This window comes from Etheostoma spectabile, chromosome 21 (genome assembly GCF_008692095.1).
Source record: "Etheostoma spectabile isolate EspeVRDwgs_2016 chromosome 21, UIUC_Espe_1.0, whole genome shotgun sequence".
Lineage (NCBI taxonomy): Eukaryota > Metazoa > Chordata > Actinopteri > Perciformes > Percidae > Etheostoma > Etheostoma spectabile.
The window spans coordinates 5,121,086-5,143,852 of NC_045753.1; the positions used below are offsets into that span (position 1 = coordinate 5,121,086).

The 22,767-nt window shown below is 39.9% G+C and overlaps 1 protein-coding gene across 1 annotated transcript in view; it reads right to left on the reverse strand.

Annotated features, from left to right (window-relative positions):
• Nucleotides 1-22,767, reverse strand: part of reep3b (receptor accessory protein 3b) — a 49,003-nt gene that overhangs the window by 15,285 nt on the left and 10,951 nt on the right. Inside the window, exons 2-5 of the mRNA XM_032502937.1 lie at nucleotides 14,563-14,635; nucleotides 5,614-5,690; nucleotides 3,755-3,875; nucleotides 3,533-3,646 (exon numbers count right to left, since the gene is read on the reverse strand). Coding sequence (XP_032358828.1) covers nucleotides 3,533-3,646; nucleotides 3,755-3,875; nucleotides 5,614-5,690; nucleotides 14,563-14,635 — 385 coding nt within the window. The remainder of the gene's footprint in view (nucleotides 1-3,532; nucleotides 3,647-3,754; nucleotides 3,876-5,613; nucleotides 5,691-14,562; nucleotides 14,636-22,767) is intronic.

Sequence of the window (22,767 nt, forward strand, 5' to 3'; positions counted from 1 at the left end):
CATGATAGAAGCCTTCCGTGATTGCGCTTCACCCCCACCCCTCCTGTACGCAGTTGCTAGTAGCCAAGGAGGACACGGAGGATTAAAAAAAGTTTCTGCGCGCAAAAGTGGCCGGATGACACACTCTTCTGGAAATAGCCATACTGAGAGATACAGAGAGAGTTGTGTGGAGCTGATAGTCTTAATTAGCCTTGTAGCAACTCATTTGGCAATGGCGTAAAAGTAACAGACGTTTATTAATTTCAAAAAGTAAAAAGTTACTTTTCAAAAAAAGTAACACAAGCTTTGTGGTTGTTGTTTTTTTGTTTTCTTTTTTTCCAGATTAGTTTTTGGGCTTTTCCGCCTCCATTTGATAGGACAGCTAGGTGAGAAAGGGGAGAGAAAGGGGGAAGACACACAGGAAATCGTCACAGGTTGGATTCGAATGCTGGACCTCTGAGTCGAGGCATAAACTTCTCAGTACATGTGGGCCTGCTTAGAATATATGACAGAAACAAATATGATGTTCGTCAATTTAAAAGATCATTTTTCAACCGAAGAAAGTCTCAGTTAGCCGAAGGTTTGTCATATGACCACTTAGTTTTGTGTGCAAGCGCTCAGTGAACTACATTTCTCGTCTCCCACGTTACCTTCTCGCTGGCTAGCTAGCTTAGCTCTGTTCCACAACACACGGAACGTTATCTCACCTGATGTGTTTTATCCAGTGAAGTAGTTTCAGCAGATAACAAAAGAACGAGCAAGATCCGCTGCTCATTTGAGTGACGTTACATCCCCGGCATGATACACACAGACATTGTAGTTTCAGCGAGACGTCATCTATGCGACGTGTAGTCTTTCTAATGACTTATTTTCCCAGTATCATACTTCAACAGTTTGATAAACTGAGACTTTCTTGACTTGCGAAATTATCTATTAAACTGACGAACATCATATGTGTAATCCAGGGCTCAATTCAAACAGGATCAAAAAATTATAATTATTGCTCCATTGACTCTCATACATATTTTTTCTAAAGATACGTCCCCTGGACTGGAAGTAGAAGGGCATGACTTTGGCTCTCTATGCCTTGTGTAGTTCCACTTGTTTGTGACCTCCTACATCTGAATGCAAGTATGACTGGAACACTCTGAAGCGTATACTCCCCCTCATCAGAAGAGCTAGCCAATGCTAACACTGGCATCGGCACTCACGGTGCTTTGTCATTTTAGAATCGAAAGGTATCACAAGTATTGGTTTTCGTGACATCCTTAGTCCGGGATGTACTAACTTAATTGAATCTGATTATTCTGATTCAGGTGGAAAAGCAGCAACAACTGAAGGAAGCAGTAAGAGAAGAAAAAAGAAAACAGTCCGATTCTTCACACCTGTAGAGGCTTTGTAGTTGCAATTTAAATCAGCCTCAGGCTACATGCACATCGATATGCCAGCATGCTGCACGCATAATAGAGGTCGGTGCGGTTTCAAATGTTTGGGTCTCAGGAGTTTCTTACTCAATAAAATCACATCCTAAAAAGACGCATTTGTAAACCAAACCGCGGCTCCAGTCTCTGCTGAAATCTTTAAAAAGTGCTCTCTGAGCAGTTTTCTTCTGTCTGGCAGGTTCAGACAGATGGATTTTATGGACAGTGCAGCTGGCTGTATTGTACAAGCCAAGGTTAATCAAATTCCAGCTTAGAACGCAAAAAAAGCTTTTTAAAGGATTTGAAATAACACTGTGACCTAAAACGGTGATGATAAAACACGGGAGGAGAGGAAGGAAGAAACGATAAAGACAAGGGGAGGCAAAGGAAATAAAAGAAACGCAGGAGATAAGGGAGGGAGGCGGGGAAGAGACGAGAACGGTTTTCAGGCAGAGACGAGACAAATAAAAAGAGACACAAAGCATGGTAGAGAGAGAGAGAGAGAGAGCATGAAATTGGAATGCTGGAGAGTGAGAGAGGGGCATTGCTTTGAAGCAGTGATTAATGGCATGTTTAATGTTAGCAGAGACAGGAGGGGTTTTTACAGGACCCACACTGGTCTCACTATAAGGACACATACGCTATAGTTATGTTAAAGCTATAGCCAAGGATTTCTACCCCTGGCATTGGCCCTTCTGCCATTGGCCCAGTTCTCATAGGAGTGAGATTGAAGTGCTTGTTAACCAAGACCTCCAAATGGCTCCTGACTACTCGAAGATCACTATGTAGTTTACACTCCCTTTCTATGTTTTTGTTTCTCACAGTTTATCAACTGTGAATGCTTAAATAGAGTCACATTTTTGCGCATTTAGCGGTTTTGCAAATGGTTTTTCATAACATGAAACCTGCTATGTTGATTTGATTTGAATGGCAATGTTTCCTGCTGGTTGCTACTCTCTTTCTCTCTTTTTCCGTGAAATAAAGTTGCCTTTAAGTGCGATCGTCGAGATCTATAAACAACTACTTGTGCGAGATTGTGGGGTCAAAGAACACAACAGGACGTCACACAAATGGGCCGCCTGTGACTCTCCCACACCGCCGGAATACCCTGCTGCAAACTGCCAGATCGCGGTTTCCCTGTCTGAACGCAGCTTTAGACAGGAGGTCAATAGGGATTAACTGACACACTCAGGAATTCACGCAATGCTAATAAAAAGCAAACACACTCATTTACACTGACTTTGCAGTAAGTGGGAGCTTTAGGACAGCAAGGTACTTTAAAAAACACACTGACAGCGGATACATTTGCACGAGCACAATGTTTCTCATGTCCAAGTTGAGATTTTATTCAGAATGTGCTGTAGCGTGTAATGCAACTCTGCTGAATTATTTTACACACCAATCCCCATTTCTGTCCGTTTTCTCATACTAATGGATTAGCAAGCGTGTGAGTATACATTCCCTGCCAACAGGTTGAATTTAGCAAAACAATCTGATGGATTACTTTGCAAGATACAACAGGTAGAGAACACTGCTGCATCTAAGCAAAGGGAGCTAAAGGTTTCTTACAAAGTCAGATCGGAAAGAGAATCAAGAAAAATATTTGGAAAAAAATGTTTATCCCCCTGGTTAAAGACCAAGGTGTTAGGGAGAGGGGACAGGAAGCTGTGGGATTTGTGGGACATTTTGTCTTAATTTAATGAAAGAGTAAGATATAATGTAGGGTACAAACTGCCTCAGTCATGCTATTGTGAATATGAGGTGAATACAGGAGGGAATCTAAAGTAAATCAATGAGAAAAATGATAAAGTAAAAGTAGCCAGTGTTTCCTTTAGGGTTTTTTTTAGCAGTGGGGGGCAGGTTCAAACCAAAATCGAAATATTCCTATAGTCACAATAGAGTAATATATTATATTAAAATGACTCACGTACTGTTTGCATGTGTGATTTATGTTGGGAGGAGGATTTACAAGGCAACTGCGACTACATTGTGCGTCTGCCCTATTTCTGATATCGTGTAGGCAGAAATTTTGCCAGGGCTGGCCGCCACTACAAAGTCAACATAGAGGAAACACTGGTAGCGCATTTAAACAAATATCAAACCATTGTGGAGTAGAAGCCAGGGACACTTGCCTTGACAGCTGCAGTGACAGCGGCGGTGGCCGCAATGCTCAGTCCCTGCTTGCCAAAGTTGACCATGGTCTCGTAGCTCTTCTCTTTGGCATTCACAATATACTCATCTATTTCCTGCAGGGAGACAGCATCCATAACTTTTCTAGTAGACAGTTTAATCAGAGTACAAAGTGGTAAGGCTATAATATTCTCAACAACAATGATATGGATGAATGATCTTACCCTCTCTCTAGAGGACAGCAGAGGGTGCAGACACTTCCTGTAAATAAGACTCGCTCCTCTGGTGTAGGGGGACAGCAGCCAGATTACAAAGGCTATCTTCAGCTCGTAGTACAGAGGAAACCTGGAGACACACACATACACACACGCATACACGTTTAGACGGGCACCAGTGCACATAGCTGGAGGAGCAGAAGAGGAGTTGAGATCTGCCGAGATCTACCAGATTAAAGTGAAAGGCATCGTCTTGCAAAAACTACAGAGGTCACTGTAGTGTATATTTATGTATACCTTTTTGAAAATCTTTTGACATAATTATCCTACGTGTTCATTCACTGGGGTCTCTAACCTGCAAGTTTCTTTCTTTAAAAACTCACAATGTGGACAAGAACATTTCTCAGCGTCTGGCAGAAATGAGTTCAAAAGGCGCAAAGGCAAAACATGGATTTATTATCCAAAAAAGGATCACAATGCAGCATATTGGTAGTGCCACTCTTGCATATAAGTTTCTTTCACCTTAAAATCGTGTTTCACACTGTGCTTGCTTCTGTGATTGGTGTTAGGGGGCCTCAACGCAATGAGTAGAGTAGAAACAAAAGAGTGGAGGTGTTCTTTGAATTCAATTCACTATGAATGGCATTCTGCCGCATTGCCAGAGTTTGAGTCTGAATGTGTGAATGGGGCGACGATGGGTTAAGTTATAGTCAGGTGTCTCACAGATGAGTCGTGGGGCTGGTTTCAGGTTAACTTGTAGATGGTGAAGCAGCCCCAAATTATTCATTATACTTCTTCCCCCAGGTCCGACAGGCTCACACGCACAACACCAGGTACAGAGTAGAAAATCTGATGCTGGTAAGAATCGGCTGGGTCAAAGTTATTTCAGATACCTGGGTGCCTATTAGGGCTGGAATGATACACCAAACCCAGGGTTTGGTGCTTCTCCCAATTTTTGACCCACGATTTGATACAAACCTCGATTCTTTTTATTTTTGGGTTCTCAGTAAACGTAATAGAACTTTGTTTCTGCCACAAGGCACTGTTTTGTCATTGATTACATCCCACTTTTCAACACAGTTATATAACAGATAACTCCCCAGGGACACATCCACAGTCAGCCCCCAGCCAGCTAGCAATTAATACTAATAGTAACTTAAAGATGTGGTAGCATTGGATCTGGATGAAAAGAATAACTCTGGGAGTTGGAAGGGGTGTGTTGCGATTCTGGTTGGTGAAGCTAAGTGTCGCGATTTTGATTTTATTTTGCATATCATTACAGCCCTAGTGCCTATGATTGGAACATGCCACAAACCCAGTCCCGTTTACGGCACATGGAAACACCGGCTTTAAGATTATGTACCCCTGTACAGACATTTGTTCAGGCATGAGTATAATTTAGTGCCTGTTGATGTCGAATGTGAATATTTTCTGTTTTGAATTATTTACATCAACGACTACATGGAACATCCCAGTTTGTGAAATACAGTGGACACACAAGAAAAAAAACTCACACCAAAGACTCACTCCTGAATGTATGTTATGAGAAGCCCCAGGTTACGTGTTCCTACCTGTGTTGCCTAACTTTCTTCCATCTGTCACTCATTAATAAAAGGCCTTTCTAATTGCATTAGCTAACACTGGAATTTATATATCAACATAAATAATATCAGCAAGGGAATGTCCACTGGTGATAGAATTGTCATTCTACTATCACCAAATCACATTGTACATATGAGAGGAGTACAGTTGAGACAATGAGTTTCAGATAACGATTAAGTAAGAAATTGTTGCCTGTTGTGTATTATTGTTTCTTAAGATGTTTTCAGAGATATGACCATATGTGTGTTTATCTGTGTGAAACTCACCATGCCAACGTCAGGTCGGTGATGGTCTCCACCACAGTGTAGAGGGCAAACACAATCCAGTACATCATCCATCGGACCTACATAGACGCACAAAAACAGAGAGAACGCTGAACAATAGACCAGAAATCTACTTTAAGACATTAAACGATGAAAAGTTTTGTCATAGGGAATGGCCACCTGAGTTTTGCCATCGAAACAGGAAGTGAGTGTCACTTCAGTGTACATTGTCTAATAGACTTAAAACTTTTCAGGATCTATACACCAATATTGGCTCAAAGTCATAGTGCCCCCTTGTGGCAACAGGAGGTATACCTACAAGTCAAGGTATACTTTTACAAACTCCTCCTAGAGATTTAGAGATTTCTAAAAACTTTTCGTCTAATGGTGTGGGCGTGGTGTGGCGGCCATTTTGAGCATTTAACAATGAACGAAGAAGTTGTTGTAACTTCAATGTACATTGTCATATCTTCCCGAAATTTCTCACGTCTCACTTTTGTTTATAGTGCCCCCCACTGGCAGGAAATTTGCCTTATATGAAAAACCTCATCCGATTTACATAAAACTGACTTTACATGAATGTGTAGTCTACTTGTGATACTGAGCTGCCCCAAATACTTTAACCACGCCCATGTGTGTATGCCACGCCACCTTTTATGACTTTTGAACCATTTAAGGTGGATCTAGGATGAGGTATCATTGAACTCCTTTGTTGGTCTTGGTTTGGCCCGCCCCCTATGTCGTAGCCACGCCCCTTTTATAACCAATGACCCGTTTGATGTAACTATTGTGTAAGGTATCATTGAACTCAGTTTTCATTTGTGATGTTTGGCCCACTCCTTATGATGCAGCCACGCCCCCTTTATTAACTAGTGACCCATTTAAGGTAGAGTCTTGTGTGAGGTATCATTGAACTCAGCAGGGAGTTCCCTTTTCATTGCTGACGATTTGCAGTGTCTGAGCGTGCGCAACTGCACGGTCGCAAGGAGCAGCGTCTGCCAGTAACACCGACGCTCGCAGATGAGCGAGGGCCCGTCCAACGCTGCTTGCAGCTTTAATATGGTATTAATCTTCTCTTCTTCCTTTAATCCTGCACTTCTTTCCCTCTCAGGCCAGTAGTAGTGAAACAGAGGTTTAAGAGTTTTTCTCCATTTGCTTTTATGCTTTCCGCCGTCCTCCCTGCACTCTAGCTCCCTCCGTCCCTTTTTAAGGGCTTTCCAGGCTCTTTTGCTTGGATTTCCATATCAAAGCCAGCGGTAGACGGTGGCAGACAGTCACATGGCAGGCTGCGGTATTAGCCAAACCCGGCTGCTGCCGCATGACTGAACACACACTGACACTAGCTAGTGTGTGTGTGTGTGTGTGTGTGTGTGTGTGTGTGTGTGTGTGTGTGTGGTGTGGTGTGTGTGTGGATGAGGGAGTAACGTCTGTGTTGAGAAGGGGAGAAGACATAAAACACAGACACACACATTTACCTGTCTCACAAGCACAAACTCTCAAATCACAAAAGCCTGCAGTATGATTCACATTACTGCTGGACTGCTTAATTGGTGACCTCATAGTGAACTCCCTACAACCCACCAACACACACACCAACCCCACCACACACACACACACACACACACACCACACACACACACACACACACACACACACACACACACACACACACACACACACACACACACACACACACACACACACACAACACACACACACCACACGTAAAGAGGAGAGAGTGAGATGGAGAGGACATCTAATTTATGTTTCAAGCCACTTGAGCCTCCACCGCTTCTGTCTCTCTTCCACCTCTCCCTTTCATCTTCCACTTCATACCCCTATCTGTCTCTTAGAGCATTTTTTTCTCTTTCCCTCCCTGCTTCCTTCATCTCATCAGTAGGGAGGACATTAAGACGCGACCTCAGTGAAATATACAGCAGCCATTTTGCCTTCCTGAGGCAATGGCAGACATTTATTGGCCCCGTCTGTGAATAACTGCCTTCCATTAAAAGAGGAAAAAAAAAAAAAAAAAAAAACTGACATCAGCTCTTAACAGCCACACTGGTAAAGCTAAACTTGGGAGACAAAGCACGAAGACAGAGCTGGGCAGCAGTGGGGACTGACCAATACTTGCTCCACCTGCCGACAAGTTTAATTTTGTGCACAGAATTTAAACTTTTTTTTAAGTCAATGACCCATTAACTGAAAGGGAGAAGGTGCAGGGAGACCCTCTACTACATATATTGTATAAAATGAAGTTGCATTTTAAAGTTGGCCTACATTACAATGTAGGAAGGCCTAAAGCCTATGCAAATGGATTGGTAATGCGTAGAATAGTAAGCTAATAAAATTATTGTTGCCATGATTTTAAAAATTGTGTTTTAATGTTAAACATCAGTTGTCGCACAGGTGGTGGTGATGGCGCAGTGGATATGACACATGCCTTTGGTGTGGGAGATCTGGGTTTGATTCCCACTGTGATACATCATGAGCAAGACACTCAACCCCTAGTTGCTCCAGAGGTGTGCGACCTCTGATATATAGCAATTGGAAGTCTTTTTGGATAAAAGCATCAGCTTAATGACATGTAATGTAAAAATGGAATGCACTTATGATTAACTATGGATGGCAACCTCAGTGACTACCTTACCTATAGGCCAGTAAGCCTATCATCCATGTTTGTTGTTTTAACCAAAATTAGGCTGATTTATATTTACTAATAATATGTTAGATTCATGTTTTTTTTTACTTCTAAACTAACAATGGCTCTGATCTAGCAAAAAAATTAAATATTTGAAATGAGTACTAACTTAATAATCTAAGAACTTAATGAGTTCTACAGATTTCAAATTTAAATCGCAAAAAGGAATGCAATTATTTTCATAATCAATTGATCGATAAATAGTTTTGTCCATAACATGTCACAAAACACTAAGAAAAAAAAAAACATTACAATGTCCCAAGAGAAAATAATTGACTACTTGTTTCACGTCTACTTAAAAGGTTTCCATATGGGTGCAAAGTAAATGGGAGTAGAAAACGTTTTCTGCATTGAAACAAAGCAGCCAATTAAAACACATCAATTAACAAGGAAATCCATGGTGGCTTGTGTACTGTATGTGTCTATAGGGATCATAGACATGTATGAAATTACTCCATCAGCAGTGACAGATTCAAGAGAGTCTTGTCTTTCCCACCACTCTGTTTTACATTAAAAGCCTCCCAGTCGCTGAAAGGGCATAATCCCTCCCTTCCTGGTAGACTTTTTATTTGAAACATATGTAGGAAGTTTTAAGTCCCAATGACAGTAGCTTAACAGAGATTGCAAAAAAAAGTGCAAAAATAAAGGCATTGAAATAATTTATGAAAGAAATGTGCATTTCTGTTAAAAAAATAAAAAAAAAGTTACGAAAGTGTTCTTGACTAAGAGCTGAGTATGAGATGAAAATTTGTGCAGGGAAAATGGATATTATACTGAACTGATCTATGGTAGTACAGGTAATTCCGTACAGTAAGTTTCACAACTTATTGCAATTCGCTTCCAGAAATGTCATCAACAACTGTTCATCTATGCTGGTCCATCACTTTTGTTGTTGCATCTTTACTTGATTTGCAAGTATCATCAGAACAGTTTTCATAACAACCCCCCATTGACAGCTCATGAATTGAAACTGGTGAGCAGAACCCCCCCATGTAGAAACAAACACATGCTTATAGTGGCATTTACAATGCATAAGCCTGAGTAGTGTAGTACATATTTATAACAGGCTGCATATGAGCATTATTGAATGGTATTATAGAGGAAAACTCTATTGTTGAGAGAAATTGTTAGGTAATTTACCTATACCAACCCAACTGCTTTATGCAACAAAGACGTGGACCTGGGAATCAGTACTAGCAGAGATCAAGCAACAGAAGCAGTCAGTGAGGAGAACAAAGAGGAAGCTAAATGAAGAATCACAGCTCACGGTTTGCCAACACTGTGTGAATATGTTACTAACTCAGCGGACTGGAATTTCACTCTAACTGACATTACTTACATCAGCAAAGTTCACCAAGAAACCCCCGCCCTCAAGGCCTTACATCCATCATCTATCATCTTGTATAGCTACAGGACGTAACACCATCCAAACCTGAGGTCATATGGAAAGGCATGCTAAGACACATTTCACATTCTGCAATTCCAATGATTTCAAAAAGTCAACCCAAGTTCTACAAACACAGACGGCTGTTTTCCTTAACTGAATGCTGTCATCAGGTGACACATTCACAGAGTCGGATCTCTGACATATAACTGTTATATATCATGGAATCGGAGGGATCCAGCTGTCAATTCAAAAAACAAATCAAAAAAAATATTCTATTAATGTTCTCATATTATGCTTTTTTGCTCATACCCTTTCCTTTATTGTGTTACCATATTTTCCACACAATAAGTCACACTTTTTTTTGTAGTTTGACTGGTCCTGCGACTCATAGTCCGATGCGATTTCTATATCCCAATGTGTATAACTGAACATGTTTTTTAAATGTTTTATTAGTACTGAAAATATTATCGTCTATGGCCGCGAGAGGGCGCTCTAGCCTTGTGACAACTATGACAACTGAGAAAGACTAAACACAAACAAAATACCTCCAAAAAGAAAATCCCTGTCTGCAGATTACAAACTGCAGGTAGTAAAATATGCAGTAGGAGTGAGTGAGAAACTTGTGAGGGACTGGTTCCTCTTACTGCAATGAAGAAAAAGGAAGCTAATTGTAGGCTGAAAGCAAGATGTTCTGTTAATGTGTTACGTTAACATCCCTACCGTAATTTGTTCTGTGTGCTAAATGCTCTTCTTGGTCTAGGATTTTGTGAAATACACTTTTAATTAAATGTGACACATTTTTTGACTGGTGCGACTTATACTTTGGAGCGACTTATAGTCTGGAAAATACGGTACATATCTTTTTTGTGCATGTGAAAGGTTTACAAAGTGAAAAAGCCCAAAGTCCACCCCAAAGAAAGTTGGTATCTCCAACTTAAAACACTGTTCATGAACAGCTCTATTGTAGTCCAGTCTTTACTTCGGTGACAACTGCACGTCATTTTGTGTCACTTTGTAAAACACGTTATAATGCTCTAGCTGCTAGTGTTGTACGCCCTCAAACCAAACTAATTAGAGCTTAAAAGTTCAGATGGTTGTATCTCCATGTCCAGGAGACAGTGCAGAATTGAATTGTTATGTATAAAAGATTCATTTGGTAACATTTAAATAACGTACCACTCTATAACGTCTTGCTTCAGTCTAGGTTGCGAAGCTGGGTCGGGTTCTGCCTGTGTTTCACAATGAATCTCAATTATATCAAAATCGCAACATAAACTAGTGCAATGTCCAAATAGCATTTGTTAAAAGGCAAAAAATGTGTCAAACCATTCTAAAATAATATTGTGGTGCTGCAGAGACATCCCAGCCTACATCCTACAATCCTATCCTACAGACTAAATAATTTGGTACAGATCCTTGCAACAAAAAAAAAAAAAAAAAAAAAAACACACTTCAGCCATTTTTTTAAAATATATATATTTTCAATAAAAATGAGAATACTGATAGAAAAATGATAATTTTCTCCAATATCGTGACTCATATTGTTAAAAAATAATCACAACTAGATATTTTCCTAATATTGTGCAGCCCTACTGTACAATCAAATCCAATGGTCATCTTCAATTGAACACTTTCTTTGACAAAGGCATTTTCAATTTTATCATCAACATAAAACTTTATTACAGATATTAAGAAAAGCACAAACTATATGAAATATTTTTCTTTTATAAAATGGTATTTACTAGGGCTGTCAAAATGAATGTGTTAATTGTTTTGCATTCTACATTACAAAACTAATATTAGACGCCTGGAAAGTACTGAACATCATCAGACCAATGATTTATAACTGTATCTTCAGGAGTTATATATAAATGCTTGATTTAAAGGCAATAATTTGATCGTTTAATTTGCACATCGTTTAAGAACACGGTTGCACACATGATTCTTGGTAACTGCAAAAGAGCTATTACATAGATGGAGATGCCTATTAAAGCTGTTTGGTTTGTGTGGTCGATCAACAACATAAATGAAGGACACATCCCACTTCCACATGCTGGAGCGTGTACACTGTTTGTGCATGGTTAACACACACACACGCACGCAAAAATGTAATGTAGCAGACAGGCAGTGTCAACAAGTTACTGGCCAAGATCACATGCACAAAGACATTGAGAGCTCCTGCTTTGGTTCAAATAAATGCAAAGCTCTCTGCACAGAAGAGGCGAGTGGCAACTATAGGCGGGCAGCGGGGGAAAAAGCAGTATCTTCTCAAATGCAGACCAGCTTATTTAAATAGAGAAATAAAGTGTGTTCTTGAGGTTTATTGTGGCATGTGACAAAGTATACCACGACAAAAAAAAGGTTATTTTTAAATTGTGTTTGCAGAGAAACTGAACATTTGGTCTAGAGCAAACAACCAATGCAACACCAACATTATAATATACTATCTTTGAATGTTAATGAACTAAATTAATTGGATCAAAAGAGGTAAAATGATAACTGAACTGAAAAGGGAGAAGGTCAACATAGCATTTTGGCAAGAGACTCATCTCTATTCTCCTCCTACTGCACGAGTAAAGGTCAACGGTAGTCTTTCTGACTTTCTAACTCGATAACTTTGCAACGTGGCTGTAGGCTGGGTTATCCAGCCAGCCCTAGTATCTTTAATTTGTTTATTGAACCTTTGGCTCAATTAATTCTGCGAGAGAACGGCCTAAAAGGTATAACTATCGGATAACAAAATAAGTCTTTACGCGGATGACGTATTTGTCCCAATCACAGACCAGGACCCTGGTTTACCTCTACTAATTTTCACAAGGTTTAATTTTAATTGGCATTTATCTCACATAAATTACCTTGGATTACGGCTACCTTAGGATGTCTATCAGCTATTAACCAAACCATATATGATGACCTCACTAGATGGACCCTGCTCCCTCTTGACTTTGGCAGAAGAATTATATATATATATATTTTTTTAAATGTATCTCTGAGACAGCTCCTTTACTTGTTTTCAACAATAACTGATTAAAAGACCTAGGGACAGAGGGAGAGCGATGGACGTATATGCTACTCACAGAGTGACGGCTGACTCATTATGAATGGGTCCAGCACGGGTCAAATGGTGGGTCAGTGGAGTTACACACGTCGTGTGTATTAAATCACTGCGTCACTGCGCTGCATTATTATGAACTATGATATTCTGTGCATGGGTCGCATCTCTTGCAGGTCCAGCAGCGCCGTCTCACACGCTATTACTCTACAAACTGAAGTTAGTTGCATACAATAACTTCCTCCGTGTTTTTTGCCGTTTTATTTTGATTATCTTTTTGGCCATAATCGTGCAGCCCTAGGCAAGGTTACCTCTTTTTTCTCTGCTTTGCCCGCCCAGAGAATTTGGCCCACCCATGAGAGAGACATCATGGCTTTCAAACGAGCAAAGTGGCAGTTGGTCAAGGCCATACCCTCTCTACCTTGCCCCCCCCCTCTCTCCTCCTCAAAAGCTCAGAAATGACACATACTAAGGAAAGCTCATTGTGGGACTGGGTCTAGTGGCTGGAATTCTGCAACAAGGCTGAATTTTGGGAAAGAGACTTCAGATACAGTATTAGGGGACCACTAAGGTCTATTTAAAAGAGACTTCAGATACAGTATTAGGGGACCACTAGGGTCTATATAAAAGAGACTGCAGATACAGTATTAGGGGACCACTAAGGTCTATATAAAAGAGACTTCAGATACAGTATTAGGGACCACTAAGGTCTATTTAAAAGAGACTTCAGATACAGTATTAGGGGACCACTAGGGTCTATATAAAGAGACTGCAGATACAGTATTAGGGACCACTAAGGTCTATATAAAAGAGACTTCAGATACAGTATTAGGGACCACTAAGGTCTATATAAAAGAGACTTCAGATACAGTATTAGGGGACCACTAAGGTCTATATAAAAGAGACTTCAGATACAGTATTAGGGGACCACTAAGGTCTATATAAAAGAGACTTCAGATGCAGTATTAGGGGACCACTAAGGTCTATATAAAAGAGACTTCAGATACAGTATTGGGGGACCACTAAGGTCGATATAAAAGAGACTTCAGATACAGTATTAGGGGACCACTAAGGTCTATATAAAAGAGACTTCAGATACAGTATTAGGGGACCACTAAGGTCTATATAAAGAGACTTCAGATACAGTATTAGGGACCACTAAGGTCTATATAAAAGAGACTTCAGATACGGTATTAGGGACCACTAAGGTCTATATAAAAGAGACTTCAGATACAGTATTAGGGGACCACTAAAGTTTATATAAAAGAGACTTCAGATACAGTATTAGGGGACCACTAAGGTCTATATAAAAGAGACTTCAGATACAGTATTAGGGGACCACTAAGGTCTATATAAAAGAGACTTCAGATACAGTATTAGGGACCACTAAGGTCTATATAAAAGCATCCAAAGAGCACCATGTCATTGAACCTTTAAACACCTGCATCTCTTGGAAAACATGACTTACTCCATACAATTTTAAAAAGCACTGGGTGAAAAGCGTTGGAAAAAATGGTGTGTTTATTTAGCCAGCCAGACCAATTTTTCCTAAAACATTGGAAGAAAAATTGTCTTGATTTAGTGATGGCCCCATGACCTTCTTTTTCTTCCTCTTTTTATTTTTTTATTTTTTATACATATTCTTTTTTTCTTCTCTGTGTTCTTTTATCCACTGCCTGTGGACAATGTGTGTGTGTGTGTGTGTGTGTGTGTGTGTGTGTGTGTGTGTGTGTGTGTGTGTACACGAGTAGTAGAAGCATACAAAATTAAAGGAGGTCGTCCACACATGCTGAGTGGTGCTTATGTACTTACATATTCCTTGACATTTTTTGTCTTGACAGCTTTGTAGGAGTAGTATGCAGGATACAGAGTCCCAAAAAGCAGCCTGCAGGGAGAGAGAAGACATGTTAAATAAACCCATTTACTAATATTTCTTGCAAACTTGGAAACAAAAACACACTAGTGTGTTCACATTGGGACCACATTGACATGCCTGCCTGAATGTGGTAGAGTGTTCTCAATTAATGTGTCATTGTTTTCCCACTCCCCAAGAAATGAAAGATGATCTGGATATGTATATAGGCCTTTATGTGACCTTATCTGTCTGTTTTTTACTACAAGGAGAAATTGGGTTTGTGGGTGATAGGAATTCAGCAACAATGCAATTCATTGTGTTTTACATAAAACATTAAAAAGCAAGAGTTTTTAAAGAAACAGACTAAGACCCAAATGAAGAGGTGAGTTCTACAGAAGACGCTTGAGATTGTGGCAAAAACTTTCACAGTGCTTGGTTTTCATTTTGTATCCCAGTCATATTTCATCATCAGAGTTCTCGTGTTAAAATCCCTCGTTCTCACGAGCCCGATCTCGTGTTTCGTCTCATGAGCTGAGGGTCTCGTCACATCCCTACTTATCAACACATTTGCTCTGTTTACATTCATGTAGTTTAAAGGCTACGGTTTGTCTCCACCTTTACTGTCCGGTTTTTACACTCCCAACAGTGCCCACACACTTGTAAGGGGGTTACACTCAAATGGCGGTACAGCCTAATCCAAAGTGTACAAAGGCTTACATACAAAATTGTGGCTTTACAGTTTAAAGCCATCCCCCGTTCCTGCAGAACAATCTGGGGGACTTATTTATAACCTATCATGATCGAGTGTTGGGTTCCGACCCAGAGTCTGAAAACCACTGGAACACAAGACAATGACTCAATGTTTCCCCTGTAGTCTTCTGCAGCGGTTGTGGGTAATGTGGGATTTGGTTCCATGTCTGGTCCAGTGCAGGTTTCAGCACTACCTCAACGTACTGCACTCTTCTTTTGCACTAAGATACACAGTATTTTCTATGTACAAATATGTATTGTTTGCATGTTGGGGTCTTTAGAATGTGGTGTTTTTGCAATGCACTGCTGAAGACATTTTAGTTTCCGTAGGTGGTGCCGTCTTGTCTGCACAGTGCTGCTAACTGCACAGCTGGCCTACACGATTCGGGGGAAAATATGAATCACAATTTTCTTTGCTTAGAATTGATAATCATAATTCTCTGCCATGTTTTTTTTTAACCATGACAAAACAAGACATACACTTTTTTGGCGCCTACAGCACATTGCTCATCACCACAAGCCCTTAAACTTAGAGGCTTCAATGAAAAGAAGGGAGAGCATTAAGACCTATTTTATACTTTGTCTTTTTTTTTTATAACTCACAGAAGAAAGTAGTAGCGTTTGTGATGCGGTCGCCTCGTAAAATTACATGAGAATCAAAGTCATTAAATAAAAAATCTATTTAAAAATTAAAATCATGAACAGGGTGAATCAAGATCGCAATTTTATAACGATTAATCGTGCAGGACCACTGCACAGGCCCTCTTTTTTGTACGGGTAACATGTTATGCAATACTTTGTTTGGTATCAGAAACTTATACATAAGAGCTGTGAGGCATTGAAAGCCTAGAACAATAGGAACATAAGACTCAAACAGGTTATGTCAGATAACCCAGAAGAAGAACCAGCAGAGCAGTAGAGTTGCCTCATTGCGTAGGGGTAATGTCATGTTCAAAGCAGTTGAGCTAGCTGGTTAGCAGCACATATAGATAGATAGATAGATAGATAGATAGATATAGATAGATAGATAGATAGATAGATAGATATTGATCCCAAAAAAATGGGAAATTACGGTCTTACAGCAGCACACGTACATACATTAGTCACACAACACAGAATATAAATGAGATACTAGGAAAAATTATACATACATACAGTATACATGAAATAATAATAGGACTAAATTATAAGAATAAAATATAAGAACAAATATTTAAATATATACAGGATGGGAAAACGAAATGTGCAACTGCTTAAATAATATGCTAAATGTATGCTAAAATGTAAATGAACCAATTGTGCACATACTGTAGGTCAAAATGTTTTGCATGTCATTTGGCCAGACAGTTGTCCTTGGTAATGAATTAAATCTCTAAAGCTGCATTGACGTGGTTTTTCTTTTGGCCATTTGGGGGCAGCAGAAAAAGAAAACCGTACAACCCTATACAACATTGACCTTATGAAGTTGTTACGGCAAACATGTTCGTTTCCTATTTACACATCCAGCAGTTACTACGGAGCAACAGTGACAGCTGACATTGACATTAGGAGTTGTGTCTTTGTGCACATGATGAATATAAGTCCAATATTCTCTCTGGTTTTGGTCTCCACCAACTCCTAAGGAAAAATATCTGTCTCTTTAGCTGCAAAATGCTCCACTGTGGTCACCAGCTAGTCTCTAGCTGTGTCTGCTTGCTGTTTGATACTGAGCTTAGTGTACTGGGTTTGTCAGAGCTTTTCACTAAAAAAAACAGCAACCAGCAAATGTTAAGTCTTCGCTGTGAAATGGAACTAAAACAGGGACGCTGCACGCTTTAAAGCATTTACGTTGCGAGGGTCGCAGACTGACGTGCGCCGCTCAAAGAACTCACGTTGCTCGGGCGTGGCTCGGTAACTTGCATTTCCTGGTTCTCCTGCATAAACAACATGAAATCAGGGGGAGACGCTATGTTTCTCTCACTGTGAAGTTAATCACCGTCTCTCTCTCACTCGCTCGAACACGCACTCCCCACACGTACGCACGCACACGCGTGAAGCCTCTGCAGAAACATAAGTCAACCTTTAGTGATTATTCTCTATGGACTCCATTCAATTCCCTTTTATTTGGCCCTTGTGTTGTCTTCCCGTCAAAATGGAAAATCAACACTTTTGTTGATGCTTTTTATTGTTTTGTTGTACTTTTGCTAACATTTTTGTCCCTTTTTTCGACACTTTGCCTCCTTTTTTCAATGTGTTTTTCCAAACACTACTTAACACTAACTTATTAACTTTAGTTTTACAGTTATTGTTGGAATTTATGGTCAATAAACCTCATTTATAGGAAATTATACCTAATGTTTGAGTTAGAAAAGCAGAAATTCTGAATGTTTTAGACTAAAATTAAAGGAAAAAACATACATTCCTTTAATTTTTGTCTAAATAACTCCTAATTTCTGCCTTTCAAACTCAAACGTTAGGTATTATTTTCTATAAATGAGGTTTATTGACCATAAATTCCAAAAATAACTGTAAAACTAAAGTTAATAAGTTTGTGTTATGTAGTGTTGAAAACCTCAGAAAAGTGACAAACATTGAAAAAACAAAAAACAAACGTCAAAAGTGTTGAAAAAAAGGGAGAAATATATAAGAAAAAGTTAAAAACATTGATAAAAAGTGTCAAAAGTGTTGATTTTCAATTTAGACGGGACTAACACAAGGGTTAATTTGCTTTCAGCAGTGCAACAAGGAAAAAAAGTAAATTCTAAAAAATTGTGTGTATTTTAAGCAATTATAGACGTCGGTATGCAGAGATATTTCAGATATTATTGTAGTTTTCACGTCAACGGTGTGATTAACACCACAGTTGTTAATATAGGACCAACCACTTACAGCGAGAGTAAAGTCTTTGATGCTACTGTATACAATCTACTGAAATCAACAGAGCCCTATTTCTATCCACACACACACACACACACACACACACACACACACACACACACAGTTTGTCCTACCTCTCTGTTCCAAGCGGCACACCATAAATTCTCCCTGACAGAACTGTGTGTGTGTGTGTGTGTGTGTGTGTGTGTGTGTGTGTGTGTGTGTGTGTGTGTGTGTGAGAGAGAAAGAAAAACGACTAGATCATTTTATAGCAGGACTCTTCTTCCCTCTCTCTGACATTGTTCTGGTCTTTTCTTTTGGGGCAAAGTAGGTCTGGGGGCGATATGGAGAAAATCAAATATCGCAATGTTTTGATCAAATGCTTCAACATTGATACAACAATATTGTAGTGTGTGATTTCACAAAATATTTACACAATGATAATTGTAATGTGGCTATAATGACTAAGTGGGTAAAGGTTAATAGCGGAACAGCTACAACAGTCTGATAAGTTCAGAAAATGACATCACTTTACTGTAATGCAGCCTTTAAAACCAGGAAAAGACAACTCTTATGCCATATTACAACATCCAAAATCTAAGACGATATCTAGTCTCATATCACAATATAATATCGAAATATTGGCCAGCTCTAGGGCAAAGTTATCATTAACTGCCATTAACCACTCATACTCGGGACTGGACATATTGGATGGATTAGAAAGTGCTAAATAACTGTAGTCTCACCACACTTTGATGTAGATTGTAGTTCAGCACACTTTCACCCTTGCATAACAGAACTTGTGATTTCCTGCCAGATCAAAATTTCTTTTGCATTTCTCACTACATTTCTCATACTGAAAAACAAGTCTACAAATCTCATAGTTCAGTGGTTTAAAGACGTACAGCAGCATCACTCCAGCTCTGCCATCACATTTTAACGGTTGCAAGAGAAGGATTTTTTTTTTATGGTCAGAATCAATGCAGCAGAGGCTAGAAGTGGGCAATATGCAGTAATGATAATACAGTTGACTATTTTACAATCAAAGAGAAGGACTGCTTTGTTGTCATTTTTGAAATCATATATTTACTTACTCAAAACTGGCATTTCTTCAATGTATTCCATTACAATTTCTCAATTTATTTTCCACAAAATGTAATGTGTGATGATCAGCGTTGGGGTTGTTAGTCAAAATAAGCAATGGATTACACATTACTAGTTACTTAACAAAAAAGTAATCCCTTACTTTACTATATTACTCACTGCCAAAAGTAACTATTTACACTACTAGTTACATTACTTTTGGATTACTCCGTACATTACCTGAGATGCACCATAACTTACTCATAACTCATGTATCCCCGGATAAACACAAACTACTATAACTCTTGGTTTATGTATATAGGTCATTAGGGTCTATTTTTTGATAGACCCTAATGCATGGGTCTCAAACTCGCGGCCCGGGGGCCAATTGCGGCCCGCGGGATGATATTTTGTGGCCCCCTACTTGACATCAAAGTTAAGTGTTAGTGCGGCCCGCGCGTTCTGAAACTTTTTATCATTGCGCTTGTCACTTATGGGCTACCGTAGTAGTCTCCTGACAGTGGCGTAACGGTTGTCAAGCTAGCTAAGTACTCTTTGCGGCAAATGCCTGAGGTTTGACAATGTGATGTCTGTTGTTGTGAAATTCACTAACCATATCAGATCTAGGGGCTTATAGCACCGGCAGTTCCGCGCCCTGTTTGGAGGAAATAGTTGGGTTTTTTTGGAATACTTGATGCGGCCCAGACAAACCCAAACTCTACTTCCAGCGGCCCCCAAGAAAGTTGAGTTTGAGACCCCTGCCCTAATGTGTTTGATTTTTGATAAATATTCTCCAGAAATGATTTAATGACTTAGTGGGTAAAGGTTGACAATAGAACAGCTTGAACAGTCTGGTAAGTTAAGGAAATAACATCACTTTACTGTAATGCAGCCTTTAAAACCAGGTAAACACCATATTACAATATTACGATAAATAAAAAAATCTAAGACGATATGTAGTCTCATATTGCGATATCGATACATTGATATATTGCCCAGCCCTAGTTAAGCCCCCAAACACTAGTCCCTACACGTCCCAGTTACTCTAGACCAGGGGTCTTCAACAGGGGGTCCGCGACCCCTAGGGGGTCCGTGGAGGTACTGCATGGGGGTCGCGAAAGTTTTGGTTGATTAGACTTTTTTTTATACAGACATTATATATATATATATATATATATATATATATATATATATTATATATATATATATATATATAGATTATATTATAGACACTAACTAGCACCCTAGAGCCCTGTGAGCTAACAGACACTAACTAGCACCCTAGAGCCCTGTGAGCTAACAGACACTAACTAGCACTCTAGAGCCCTGTGAGCTAACAGACACTAACTAGCACTCTAGAGCCCTGTGAGCTAACAGACACTAACTAGCACTGGCCACTGCTGTTGTCTGAAAAACAACACAAACAGGACAAAAAAAAAAGAAAAACGCTTGATCATGCAAATTTGATTGTGAGAAGCCAAAATTGTGATCGTGCTTAAAATTTGATTAATTGTGCAGCCCTACAGTGACTGCTCACGCCTTTTAAACTCCAAACCACTGAGTTGTAAGGATTCCTGTATTTGTCTCCCAGCCCAAACTGAGTTAATCCTGCGGTGTGTTTTTTTCCTCTCTGACTTGTAGAGTGCGGATCGGGCCGGATTTTTCTGTCCGTGCCCGGCCCGCTTCCGACAGAGCAGTAACCGAACCCGACCCGAGCCCGACAGGCATTAAGATATTTATGTCCGAGCCCGACCCGAGCCCGACACAGTTAAAATCGCATTTGTTTCTCATACTAATGACACATGCACGTTTGTTTGTGTGGAAAGCCCGCTTTTATTAAGCAACTGTAGGAAGGCATTCGGAAATGTCAACAGATGAGCGCATCAATGCACACGGGGCAACAAGCGCCATTACCTACATAATAAGCTGTTTTAAGTTCAAAATGTTCAATGCCTTATCGCGCTGATGTGACCGAGCCCGACCCGAACCCGAGCATCCTTTCTAAAAATCTGTTCGCACCCGGCCCGGCCCGTCCCGTCGGGTACCGTCGGGCTCGGGTCGGGTATCCATCCTGTACTGACTTGACAAAGCTCCTCTAAAGCCACAGAAGATATTATACAACTGTTCTCACGGGATGAGTAGTACTGACCACGACGGAGGCAAACTTGATGTGAAAAATCATCCGAGTGGCTCTTAAAGCCAGGGATATCAATTTGTTTTGGTTAATTCTGATCACGCTGATCCTGTAAAATCCAACATTACCGAGCAGTCCTGCTCATTGATTTACAACACCGCCTGCAGGGTGTAACACAACCAGAGACACACAAGGGAAAGATACCGCGTATAAATAGTACGGCAAGATCTCTGACAGCATCCAGCTGAAAGCTGCAGTGAAGAGATACACTGTCAACGTGTACTGCATTTTAGTAGATAAGCAAGTGTCCCTTGATGACCTCGGTCTCCCTGTAACTGTTCTCAAGACTCACAGAAAAACTGATGCACGGGCAGAAAATCTAACTGCAACTCGGAACTGCTAATACCAATGTCATTCTGAACTGGACCAAGAAAGGGTAGAAAAAAAAAAAAAAAAAAAAAGGCAGAGGGAAATAAATAAAGAGAGAAATTAAAAGGAGGCATGATGATGGCAACCTGAACTGGCAGACTTAGGCTGTTGAATTGGAACTGACTCAGTCTTTAAACTGGCATTGGGAGGAGAAAGGTTGGAGACGGAGACGTGAGGAACCCTGGTTGCTACTGTCAAGGCCCTGTCAAAATTCTGCGTAGCTTTGCTGATTTGCTTTGGCAGAACAGCATTCAATTTTAACATGATCAAATGGTCGCCAGCTAGTGGCAACAATAATTGATGCTGCAAAAACTACAGGTGATGGGGACAGACAAGCAAGTAGGGACAAACACCCGTCAGGCCAAATGCAGACTTGGTACCAAGAATGTTGGACTTCAGTTAGTCTCACTTTGCCAAACCATCCACACGCTGTGGAGCGGAGGAGGGTCTGGCTAGTCCACATAGCATTCTGGGAAGGGAGAAAAAAGTGTTGGGGTTTATTAGATTTTCTGGCAACCAATCACAATCGTCGTAGGCTCGGGAAGGAACTAGGCCTGCACGATTAATCAATATAACGTCTCAATCTCAATTAAGCCTTTTCACGATTTGTACATCGTACACTTTTGTTGAGGCTTTTAATCGACATGTTTAAGTTTAACACTTTTGACGTTTTTTATTATGTATCACTAACTAACTTATTATTGTTTTAGAAATGTATGTCAATAAACCTCATTTATAGGAAATTATACCTAATGTTTGAGTTAAAAAAGCAGAAATTAGGAATTATATAGATTTAAATTAAAGGAATGGATGTTGATGGATAATCACAGACTGAATATGTCAACTTTTACTCAATACTATTTCAAAACCATCGATTTTTTTTCTCTCCAAAAGCTATAAAATTGAATAA